Source organism: Rhododendron vialii, chromosome 2a (assembly GCF_030253575.1).
Source record: "Rhododendron vialii isolate Sample 1 chromosome 2a, ASM3025357v1".
In the NCBI taxonomy this organism is placed as follows: domain Eukaryota; kingdom Viridiplantae; phylum Streptophyta; class Magnoliopsida; order Ericales; family Ericaceae; genus Rhododendron; species Rhododendron vialii.
Window position 1 is genome coordinate 6772782 of NC_080558.1, and position 12599 is coordinate 6785380.

At 41.8% G+C, this 12599-nt stretch overlaps 1 protein-coding gene across 2 annotated transcripts; it reads right to left on the reverse strand.

Moving 5' to 3' along the window:
• Window positions 1-586: 586 nt before the first annotated feature.
• On the reverse strand, window positions 587-11516 carry LOC131318035 (cellulose synthase-like protein D1). 2 transcript variants are annotated; one of them, XM_058347818.1, is made up of 6 exons: window positions 10533-11516; window positions 6084-6513; window positions 4964-5347; window positions 3689-4064; window positions 2054-2450; window positions 587-1763 (listed from the first exon to the last, which is right to left on the reverse strand). In XM_058347818.1, exons 1-6 carry the CDS (start codon window positions 11156-11158, stop codon window positions 812-814), a joined length of 3165 nt encoding a protein of 1054 aa, XP_058203801.1. In that variant the 5' UTR covers window positions 11159-11516; the 3' UTR covers window positions 587-811. The 2 variants fall into 2 exon arrangements, with proteins under 2 accessions (XP_058203801.1, XP_058203802.1); XM_058347819.1 differs by lacking the exon at window positions 10533-11516 and adding an exon at window positions 9401-9424.
• Window positions 11517-12599: the final 1083 nt, after the last annotated feature.

Sequence of the window (12599 nt, forward strand, 5' to 3'; positions counted from 1 at the left end):
TCAGTCTAATTTTTGAGGGACCAATTCTAATATGTTCAGAGAGGTCCATTTAAAGCTGAAGCAAAATCCCGTACGGATTGGCCCCACAAGAGTTTCGAACAAAAGATCTAAGAAGAAATAAATTCCTAACTGGCAAGCATTGACCATTAAGACAATTCCTTTAAATTTGTGGGCGGTGTTGGTTTGCCGATTTTAAGCAAGACCAAGGGGTTGGCCTTGTGTTTGTGACACTCCCTTACCAGCTAAAATGCCTGGGTTTGAGTCTTATCGTTGCGAATTGTAACACCACCCTTCCCCTATCTCTCCTATCAATTGAAAAAAACACACCAGATTTTAAGCAAATAAGACGCTAAACCAAGCAGAAGGTGTGTTTGGATCTTCAATTTATTGTAGTAGTAACTCACCCTCTTTCCCTTAGAGATATATTTTTTTAAAATTTTATTTTCTTAGACAAATCCAAAAACCAAATATAGCCCTAGGCATCATCCACTTCAAACAGCAGTTGTAGCAACTGTATGAAGTTTGCAGCAGACACAAAAATGCAGTCAAGGCTTAATGTCACAAGAAATACTACTGATCTCTATAACTTACAAACACCACGGTTCGCATTGGCACAGCGACTCGAGAAATAAAACCGCAAAAATTGTTCTAACATTACATACATACATGTATCAGTATGTCCTACACTTTCAAATTACAGCACCATACAACAGAAACTCTCCGGTCTTTCGCAGCGTTTTTTCAGAATACACATGGAAGCAGATTTTCAATTTAGTCACAAAACAATCTCCTCACCTCTTTCATTTTTCCCCTAGAGAGAACCACCACTAGCAGTAGAATTGTCACTTGGGGGACTGATAGATATCCAGAGCAAAGAGACTGTAATGGAAACCAGCCCTGCCCAAACATAGATGATGGTGGGCATTTTCCCTTTCCTCCCCATCAACCCTTTGGCAAATGGGTACATATGAGCCAGCACCCAGAAACTGAAAAACGCCCCACCAAAAAGCTTGCTCCACTCCGGAATGACGCTGTAAATAGTCCTCGCGGACGCCATGATCAGGGCGACGAGGTTCACCATGATTATAGTCAACGGCATCAGGAACAGGCTCGTCCACTTCACGACGTACAGATCCGCATAGATGTCGTCTTCATCTTCAGCTGTCGATTTCGTTGTCAACTTGAAAGAGATCTCGATTCCGGCTAAGACCTTTAGGAGCCCTTGGATAACCGCAACAAGGTGGGCGCTACTCCCACCTATGACCCAAAACTGCTCATTTCGCCACCACTCCTCTAGTGCAATACCGGACCATTTAACTTCTAGAAGGGATAATAGGATAAGACAGACGGTTATTAGGAGGAGGTACGAAAGGAAGGCGATATTAAGGCTTTGCACGATGAATTGTCCGGAGAAGAGGGACAAGGCTGGAAGGAAGCAGTACACTACAAGGAAGATGGAGGTGAAGGGGTAAACGCCAACGTTGAAGTAGGCGATGCGTTGGAGGAACTTGAGGCGGCGGGTGGCCAGGAGGGGGTTGTTTCGGGAGAAGAAAATCTCGACAGAGCCTGTGGCCCAACGGAGCACCTGGTGGAGTCGGTCGGTGAGGTTGATGGGTGCCGTGCCACGGAAAGCATCCCTCTTTGTAATGCAGTAGACTGACCGCCACCCGCGGTTGTGCATTCGGTAGCCAGTGACCACGTCTTCCGTCACCGATCCATAGATCCAGCCAACCCGGTCCCCCCATTCTGTCTTGTCTTCGTACCTATGTCGAAGCATCAAAATTAAACACCAAAACATTGTGGGTAAACACCAAAAGCCACTTTTTCAGATTTGTGAGAACTGTTTTTGCCCTATGGTGGATAAGAAAAGACGATTTGAACTTTATCCCATCAAAACCAAACAAAAATACCGAACACATGGTCAATCCTAATAATGGGTAGACTAGTCATCAACACAGATGCATGCAGAATTTTCCCTAAACCTGAATTAACACTTGTCTTGCAAAGTTCCTGTCATGTGAATGGTGAAAGGGATTCTAAGTTAAGCAAGTACCAGCAGGAGATGACGGCAACGGCCTCAGCGACAGTGGGGGCATCAAGTGGAGGGCGCGGAATGAGCAGTGCACCAGGAGGTCGTCCGTTCTTCACAGAAATGTGATCGGCAAGTGGACGTCCCTGATACTCACAAATGGGTATAGACTCTGCAAACATGGTTGAATTCCCAAATTTTTTGGGCAGGGTAAGGTCAGGATGAGACGTCAAGGGCAGTGTGTCTGAGTCCTCATCAGTCTGCATTGGAATGTTTGAGGCCCGTGACTTGTTTTGCCCGACAATACCCAAGTACTCGTTGGCCCGTGGCGGGTTAAAACCGTATAGCGCATAGCGCCGAAACATGCAGCCAGTCCCAACATATACAGGACCTTGGAGACCATCCAGAGCTCTCATGTTCCCTGTTGTGCAAGCAAACAAAATACATACCCGAACTTCAGTTAGTAAGAAAACAATTTATCCAGACAGCAATGATACTTTCTATTGATATGGTAACAGCTATTATACATGGAATTGGGTACAGTTTCAGGTGCGGGTATGGGTCTAAGTATCAAGTCCATCTAGTTTTCATTTCAGGACAAGGAGACAAGCCAAAATATTCATATTCCTTAGCCTTCTTCTATTTTCCAAGATAAATGGTCTCAAGTCTTAACAAAGGTGCCTTGAGGCATTTGATGTATAAATAGGAGTCATATGCAATTATGCATAGCCCATGATAATTTTGAATTACCTATATGTTTGCTAGGTGTATGTCCAATTAAACACGCCATTATGTGAGTGTCAAGTGTGCAACACGGGACAGTTAAAAAAAAAAAAGTGTGCAACACGGGTACCACCTTCTATGATGGAAAAAGTCCATGTACCAGAGATGAAAAGCATAGTTGGAGGAAGAAAGAATAAATAATCAACTAAGAAGTTTATGGTGGTTGGGGGATACAGAAAGAAGCTATATTGGTGCACTGGACGAGGCTGGAATACTTGCAGGACTATGCTACCAGTTAAACCATAACCCCTTTGTGAATATCTTGATCATGACATAGTTTTATGACAAACGAGCAACAGATTCTAGCGAGGATGCATCTTATTGATAGGCAGGGCATGCAAGTATGATTCCAAATCATATATCTAGATCATGCATTTGTTGGGAGATTTAATGAAGGCTTTTCGAGTTCACTATCTTCTTATCTTTCCACAAGTACCTCTACAAATCCGTACCAAATATAAGCTAAAGTAACAAAGCGGGAATGCATGCACAAGCTTGCAAAGTGTCACGTTTTAACTCTTTAAAATCCAAGAAGTGCAAAGAAACTTCTCCTTCTCAATGGTGTTTTATCTTTCTACCCATTTCTTTAAGTTTTCATGGTGCGTTTTGGGCTAATAGGTGCTCATCAACCAGTGAAAGTGCTTTTCATTGCCCCATGTTAAATGGAATGCCTTAAAACCATTTGATCTTGGTCCTGTATCCTAACATTGACATAAGAGGGTATTCAAAGAATTTACTGGACTCTATGGACAAATTTATAAGGACAACTTAGGAAGAGGATTGTAGTTGCACCTATTCAGGAAGAGCATCAGAATTTATATGCAAAATTAGAGAACACTGAGAACTTAGACCAAAATGATGGACAGAGGATCTTACCATCAAAGAAGACAGTGTTATGGTTGGCATATCGGTCAGAGGGATCAATCCCTTCAAATCTCTGGGGAAACTGTATGTAGCAAATCCGGTCACCACCACGGTCCATCATGAAGCACATTCCTTCTCTGATCGCCATGCAGTTGTATACATAATGATCACAATCCAAGTTGAGTATAAATGGGCCATTAGAGAGTATCGCCGAAGCTCTAACAAGGGCATTCATGGCTCCGGCCTTCTTGTTGTGGTCATAACCAGGGCGTTTCTCACGTGAAACATATGCAAACATTGGAAGCCTAGTGTCAATGCCACTGAAGTCCAGCTTCTTCTCGTTTGGGTGACCCATCACCGGATCATGATCTGGAACCTTGCTCATCACCTACATGGAGTCAATGTCAGAATATCTGAAATATCCCACTCAGGAATATCTTGAGTTCAAACATTTGTAAGATAACAATGGTTTCTCCGATTATTAAAAGTAGCTCTTAAACTAATATGATGTTGTTTTGCACAAAGAAAAATGTTGTTAAACTAAATTGACACCACAATGACATGTTAGTTTTGCACAAAGGAAATTTTTGTTAAACTAAATTTCCACCACAATGATATGACAATGACAGTTTCGAACATTCAAGCCCATTTGGTATTTGCCTCATCATTCAGTACTGATTTTGTTCAACTTTTTGTTTGTATACACTTGTCACACAAAGCCCAAAAAGCGGGTAACCCTATAAAAAGGAATTTCCTACAAACTTTTCATACAGAATGATGTGCCATTTTGGCGATACTTCATTTCAAAAAAGAATGCATAATCTTGTGGCTCATTATTTCTAAGAAGCCTCTGCCATTGCCTTGGAGTTCTAGGTATAGAAATTCTGTCTGTAATTCGAGGAGGGATTGGTTCCCCTGGGATTAGTCGATTGAGCATAAGCTGGCCCGAACACCCTAAGATATCAATTTTTTTTGTTTGTTTGTTCAACACTTTTTTAAAATTAGACACATCAAATGTATTCAATTCTATCAACCATTCAAATACAGCCTCAGCACTATTAAATTGGCAATTAGAGGTTGACCAATTTGTTACGTCTTTTGTTTACCATCCTATATGACATGCTTACCTACAACTGTCAGAAACAAGTAGACCTGTATTGAAACTTTTCTAGAAGCGGCTACGGGTGTGTCAGTTTAAATGGTAAACAAAATGTGGTAAGAAGATGTGATCACTATAACTGTACGGCAAATCTATGAACTCTCTCCCTCTCCCCCTCCCATTGTCACCTGTAGAATTCCAGCATGGTCACCCTTTGAGTGATCAGCCGTTGAGTTGTACCAGGTGCCCGGCCAATGGGTCCCATCAGCCATCCAAGTAGCCTTGGTGACCTTTATCGGCTGATCTGCAGGCAACACTCCACCATTCTTCTCCCTAGCAGCCTTTTTTTCTTGCATTTCCTCCTTTGAATTGTACATCTCGCACCGCTTGCGGATCACATCCGGCAGCCCATTGATCCGGACCTTGAACTCGTCGTATTCCCTCTTGATCCAACGGCGGTCCTTGACAAAATCATGACGCTTCTTGTTCTTAGTTGGGTCTGTTTTAACACTGAAGTAACTGTCTGGATTCCTAGGCTCAATGTTGTGTTTCCGGCAGAAGGGCACCCAATCCTGTCAGAAACTTCGGAACTTATTCCCCATAAGCTTGGAAATATATTCAAAGGACACAAATGAACTTAGTAATAGACCCTCCAGAAAACTAGGAGATAACAGGAAAATATAACTCTAAATAAAGACTAAAAGAAAATAACCGATTAGCTTGGACACAAAAGAATCATGATAATCTTATTTCTCCTTCATGTTTGGAAATTAAGGGGATAAACATATAGAAAAGAGTGAGTTGTCCACTATTCTGTCTAGAAAGATACCATAGAGAAACGAGAAAGGAAAAAGGGAAGCTTCGTAAGAGCAGGAAGAAAACCAGTGAGTGCTAACCCCTTATCGTTTCTCTCCAAATCTACTCACTAATGGAGAGATTCAAAAGGTGGGCTTTAGAAACTCTTTCTTTCCATCTCTCTCTCAAAAATACTATCCATGCATGCGATCTGTGAAGAGACTATACTTTCATTTCTTCTCTCTCCAAATCACGGAATTCAAACAGGTTGTAAGAGTATACAAAACTAAGGTACAAGACTCCAGTAGTTGCTATTATTTCTATAGAGAATGATTGTCTGGCTATAAGTGACTGACATATTGGACTGCCATCGGATGGTAATAAAGTGAACAACACATTGCCCAATGCACTGCTGCCACATTTCTCAGTTTTGACCCATAATCGGTCTGTTTCATTTCTTTCTTTCACAAGTTCAAATTATCTTTAAGAAATGAGTAATGAAAGTAACAAAACCTCAGCGAATTTGACAGCCTCAGCCATGGCCTCAAAGGTAAGGATGGCACCACCATCATCTGATATGTAAATAGAGACCTTCTCAACCGGATAATCCACGCCAAGTATAGAAAGGATAGTATTGGCAGTGACCAAAGGGGGCTCTTTCTCAGGGTCGGCAGTGGAGATGAACACGTCAACGCCTGGTAAGTCAGACCGGCCATGAGGGTTTGATGGAGAGGGGGTCTCGAACTTTTCGCGGAGGGCGGTGAGGTCAGTTTGGCGGTTTATGGGGTTGACCTTGGGGAGTATGTCAAGAATCCATGAGAAAGCGAACCAGCACTCGCATACAATGGACATTCCCCATAACCAGAGAGCCTCCTCGTTCGGGTTTTGAATACGCCATGTTAGGAAGAAAAACAGTATTATAAGGCGTGTCACAATAAGTAGCCTGTTGAAAAAGAGAGAAAAAAAGAAGAAGCAGGACTTCAAGTTAGAGATTCCAATGGTATATAGATTTCTTTGGAACAAGAATTTGTAGAGATATTTATCAAGGAGATATATAAATAAATTTTACTTCTTGCATTGTTTTCTTCTCATCTTTTCTTTCCATCTCGTTTTCCTTCCATAACCACCACTATATATGTATGATCCATGCACGGTCTTATGGTAAATGAGTGCGAATGGATGAATGGCTCGTTCATCTGATAGAGCTCGGTAACCGTAAAACAGTGCTGATTTTTGTGTAGGTTTCGGTGTATAAGAGCAACTACAATAATGCTCCCTTTATTCTCCTAATGTAAGCAACAAAGTGGATTCCATTTTAGAGAAACGTCATTTCAAATAGATTCAAAATGCTCCTCATTCAAAATGCTTTTCTTCCTTCTTTTCCGGACTTCAAACATTTTAAGTTTCCAACTACCTTCGCACCTATCTCCTCCATCTTTAAGAGGCATTTTTAATTCAAATACAATGATAAGGTGTGTGAAAGTTGATTCATAAACTATGACCAATCCCAGCAAAGCATCAGCATGCACTTTCAAGTTTCCATGCTTGCATTCGCACAATGCATGTGTAATGTGTCCATATTGTTGGATTCACACATGAGATGGACTCAAGAGAGACTTGAGTGACAAGGCCCCCACCTTAGTCGCCAGAGTTAATCACTCCTTGGCTGTATTACCCCTCCTCCCTATATATAGATGTATGTAGTGAGCTGAGAGTGTTTGCAGATTTACAGAGAGGGTGAGAGCAGAACCGAAGCGTCAGAGAGAGTAAAGTTCACGCTCGTAAGTTATAACTCCTCCACTATTTTCTTTCATATTAAAATAGTGTTTTTTCTCTATGGAGTGTATGAGAAGGAAAAGCTGAATAACAGAGAAAACCCTAGGTTTTTATTTTTCCTTACCAAAAGCAGAGAAAACCTAGGTTTCCAATACAAATGACAAGTTTCCCAAATCCTCAACGGAATTTCATGTTCTCCTATCCCAGTTAAATTTCTCTATGGAGCGGGCATTCCAGCCAAACCATGTTATATCTTTGTGTTTTTGTGTGTGAGATCCCTGATCCTCAATACATATACATGCACAAATTGTAAATTTCACACAGAAATACCCACACTCCCACATTTACGCAACAAGATATGATATAAGAAGAAAAAGATGAATAACAGAAAAAAAAAACCCTAGGTTTTTAATTTTCCTTACCAAAAACAGAGAAAACCCTAGGTTTCAAATACAAATGACAACTTTCCTAAATCCTTAACGGGACGTCATGTTCTCCTATCCTTGTTAAGTTTCTCTGTGGAGCGGGCATTCCAGCTATACCATATTACTCCCTCCGTCCCATAATATTTGTCCGGTCCGCAAAACGGGAACTATAAAATAATGTATTTCTTTCAAGAAAAAATTCAAATTTTTTTCATAAGTTAAAAGAACTCGTCAAAATCTAGTAAATTGTTGAATTTTTTTCCAACTTTTCTTACAAAAATTGTATTATTTTTACGTCTCCGTTTTACGGACCGGACAAATATTATGGGACGGAGGGAGTATATCTTTGGTCCCGTTTGATAATAGTGATAAATGGATGGGATTCGTAAGGAGATGGGATTAGGATTGGGATTGGTAATGAGAAGGGATTGGTAATGAGATGGGATTGATAATGAGTATGTTTGTCTAAGATGGGATTAGATGATGGGAATATTAATATTGTGTTTGTTTCGCATGGGATAGGATTGGATTGGTAAAACAAATTTCCATTTTTGCCCTTGTGCCATTTTCCCCCCTTTAATTCTAGCCGTTCATCCGGTCCAATCCCACGCTTCAATCTTACCACCAGATTTACATCTGCTCTTCAGTCCACAGCCGACTCTCTCTCTCCTTCAACCCACAAATCCCCATCTCCTCCAACCTCCATAGCCGACTCTCTCTCTCTCTCTCTCTCTCTCTCTCTCTCTCTCCAACCTCCTTAGCCGACTCTCTCTCTCTCTCTCTCTCTCTCTCAACCCACAAATCCCCATCTCCTCTTCAGTCCTAATTGGCAAAACAAAACCCATTTCACAAACCCTTTTTTTTTAATCGGCAAAATCCAAAACCCAGTTCACGAATCCAGAGATGGAGACGATTTCAGTCCAAAACCCAACAAGTGCAATGGTGCGATTTCAAAGAAATTCACTCCAACTCCGGCGACGGGATGGCTCTGGCGAGGGGGAGCTCAGATTAGCAGTGGTGAAATGCAGGTATTTTGGTCATTAGTTGGTTTAAGCAGGATAGGATGGTAATTTCGTATGGCTTGGGTATGGACTGGACTATGAATACCAAGTGTGAGAGGGTATTGTGAATCCCCCCTAATACCCACTTTGTTAGTCCTAAGGACTAATAATCTCAACCCATTTTGGGTTACCAAACACAGTATTAATAATTCCTTGGGATTGGTAATCCAATCCCAACCCTCCGGAGGTTTATCAAACGGGCCCTTTGTGTTTGTGTGTGTGAGATCCCCTATCCTCAATACATATATGCACACAAATCATAACTTTCATGCACAAATACACACTCTCGCACATTTACGCTATAAGCAATGATAAACGAAGGAAAGGCGGAATATCAGAGAAAACCCTAGGTTTCAAATACAAATCACAACTTTCCCAAACCCTCAACGAAACGTCATGTTCTCCTACAATAAAACCCAATTTTCTGAAGAATACTAAAAGTAAAAAGCGGATAACATAGAAAACCTAAGCTTCAAAACCAAATCACAAATAAAACCACATGGTCATGTACAAATATCCCCAAATTTCTTAACGAAAAATCAAAGTTGAGAGAGAGAGAGAGAGATACCGGAGGTGTTCGTGGTGGAGATGGAGAAAAAGCGTGAGAACAAAACCCTAGCTGGCTGAGAAAGAGGATAGTATCAGAACTGTGTTCTGGCGAGAGGGAGAATAAAGCCGTTGGTTAAATTATTATTATTTGATTGGTAGTTGGAAAATTAGGCCGACACGCCTCATCTTTGCACCAATGACAGAATCCTCCCAGTTATGCTTCTTGAATGACACTCAACAATTGCATTGGTTTTGTTTTTTTAAAAGAACAATCACCTCGACAAATCCTAACGAATGAGGAGAGACCCACATAAACTCTACACACTTTTGGCCCCGTCTAATGAACACTAAGATTTGTCCCTCGAATGAATCAATGTATTGGGTCAAATTCTGAATTTTAAATAAAAACCTCCTAGTTTAAGATTGGCAAACTAGTTGGTAATTCTTCTCCAGAAAAGTTTCATTTTAATTCGAACCATTAATTATCGAGACAGATGGTCTATATGGTGTTCAACACACTGCATAGCACAGTCCCCGCTTCCGTGACAAATGGGAACGACAAAAATAGAAAGAGACAACCACCCTATCAATGCTGGAAGCCTTGTTTCTTCTCTTCCAACATATTGTTGAAAGCCTAATTTCATGCTCAATTCAATGACTTTTTCCAACTGTTTTAGTGCTGGTCATGTACAAGTGCAAATAATCTATGGATTCATCTGGGATATATGTATAGTCTTTACGTGAACACATTGTAGGTTTGCACAAATGGTGTGAACAAATTATAGGTAGTGTGGTGATAAGGAAAAAAGAAAAGAAAAGAAGAGGTAGTGTGATGGTGGTTCTGGCTCCTCCCGGCCTGCCGTTGGGCTTTTCGTGACATCCAGAAAGCCGTATGGTTTGGAAGCCGGGAGATTTCAGGTTTAATACCGATATTTTGGCAACAAATCCAATTTTCGGCGGTTGGCTGATGCGGTAGAGTATCTCAAGTCTCCGTCGTAAGTCTACCAGTGTGATGAGAAAGAAAGAAACAGAATGGTAGATGTTTATAACCGGTTTTCATGAATTATGGTCAACAAACAGGACAAACTGCGAGGTACACATTGGATGATGATGAAATTTCTGTTGATCGATAAAAATTTAAAGGCTTGCACCTGTAAGGGCTGAGAATTGATGCTGGAACCTTAACTTTCCGAGTGAGAGGCTTCCAAGGCTTGTCCATAAAATCAGACATGCTCATGCCAGTTTCGTCAAATGAATTCTCATCGTCTTGCCAATATGCATTCCCTATACCATACTTCCCCTTTGTCTCAAACAACCAACGGTTATGATCGAAATCCCCCGTCTGGCTCCTCAGCAGCATTGATTTATTGTTCGATTTCATCACCGACATCCGACGGTCCAACTTCCCGCCGCCGCCGCCACTACCGCCCTCCTCCTCCCCTCCGCCCCGCCTCGTCATATCTACCCGATGAGATTCCACGCCGAACCGGCTTGTTGGGCCGTACGGGCCTGGCCCATCGGGCTTATCGCCCGAGGGAGCTGGGCCTGATGAGCCTGCAGGCTGGTTATCTGGGGTTGGCGGCATCATGACGGTATAATTAATGTAATCGTTGGGGCCTGCGAACTCGCCTGACATGTCCAGGTCATCCTCGCGGGAAAGGCTGACGACGCGGCCGCTTGAAGTCCGGCGAGCGAATTTCACCGCCTGTGGCGGCCGGTCGGGGGCGGAGGAGGAGGTAGAGGATGAGTTTTTCTTGGGGCCTGTTGACGTGGCCATCTTATTTTTTTCTCTTTTTTTTCCCCTTAATTCAAATCAAATTGGCTTATGACAAGGCTACGAAAGTGATTGAATGTGGGTGAGAGAATGAGAAGCATAAAATGATCTCTTAATTTTCATTTCCAAAATTTTTGGAAAGATTACAAAAGATTCTCAAAACACAAAGTTTTGAGAAATGAAAGATCAGAAAATATTTTCAGGTGAAAGTGAAATGGTTACTGTGCAATGGCTGGTTGGATAAAACAAGAGGCTAAAATTAGGCCAGATGCGTTCAATGGTCCTCATTTCGGGTCTAGACTTACTTTCTCTATGGAAAATGTTCTTCCCTCATTTCACGCAATGCCCCTCTCTCTCTCTCTCTCTCTCTCTCTCTCTCTCTCTCTCTCTCTCTCTCTCTCTCTCTCTCTCCTGAGTTGTTGCCCCAAGAGTTTGAGATTCAGGTTCACAGATAAAAACTCTTATCTAAGTTTTTTTGACATTGCAATGTCCCAGAGAGCAACTCCATTGAACTGCACCACCAGGGGTTGTAGCTTAGTGGTAAATGGCTTACAGGTTCAACGTAGGTTCGAGTAGTGCAAACAACGACCCCGCGAACCTTGCCCTCCTGCGCAGTCCGGATGTGATCCACTATCCCTTGGGGGTGCATGCGGTAGAAAAACATATGAGTGATTGGTCCCTCACAGGACTGCTGCAAGTCTAGAGTCCTTGTGTTCATGCCCAGAGGAGGTTGCCATAGCCAGTTGATCTCTCCTCTACCCTATTTGAGCAGGGGATAAAAAACTCCAACTGCTGGTGGTTCGTATTAAAATGACATTGTAAAAACTATTGTTTGAGCTTATTACAGTGTTAAAAAACTAAAAATTATCAATGAATCTGCACCGATTTAGTATCATTTTGGCACAATCTTGAGTACTAACATTGTATTGAACCCTCCTCATTTTTAAAGGGGAGTGATTTTGCCACTCCCCAAATTGTTAACGGCACTCCCAGTGGCAAAATCACTTCCCTTTTTGGAATACAAATCAAATGGCTTACAAAATGGGACAAGTTTGCCAGTTTGGCGTTTGTCATATTCTTCAAATTTGGCACCAAGATAATATTGCCAAAACTTGACATGAATTTAACACAACAACGGAGAAAGGCCAGACTGTAATCAAGCTCGTGACAATTGTATAGTACCCCTTTCAACTATTCACTCACTATTGCAACTACTAGCATAGAAGATCTGTTTACCCGCACGGCTACATATAGAACAAGTTGTCTCTGACCTTCGTCTCACAACCAAAAATAAACGTGTAGCTTCGTGCCCTGGCTTGAACCACTCAGGACCATTGCTCTCATGATTTTCGCGTGCAAAGCAATGTGCATGCAACCCATATAGCACCTTCCCTGTTTCTTCTTCATGGTATTAGTTGGGGGTTCCCTTTTCTTTATTAAGAGT

Coding starts and splice junctions, on each gene's coding strand:
- LOC131318035 (XM_058347818.1), bottom strand. CDS start 11,158: ATGGCCACGTCAACAGGCCCCAAGAAAAACTCATCCTCTACCTCCTCC. Junction 6,514..10,532: donor TCAATTCTCAGCCCTTACAG/GTGCAAGCCTTT, acceptor CTTTTTCAACAG/GCTACTTATTGTGACACGCC. Junction 4,065..4,963: donor ACCATGCTGGAATTCTACAG/GTGACAATGGGA, acceptor GACTCCATGTAG/GTGATGAGCAAGGTTCCAGA.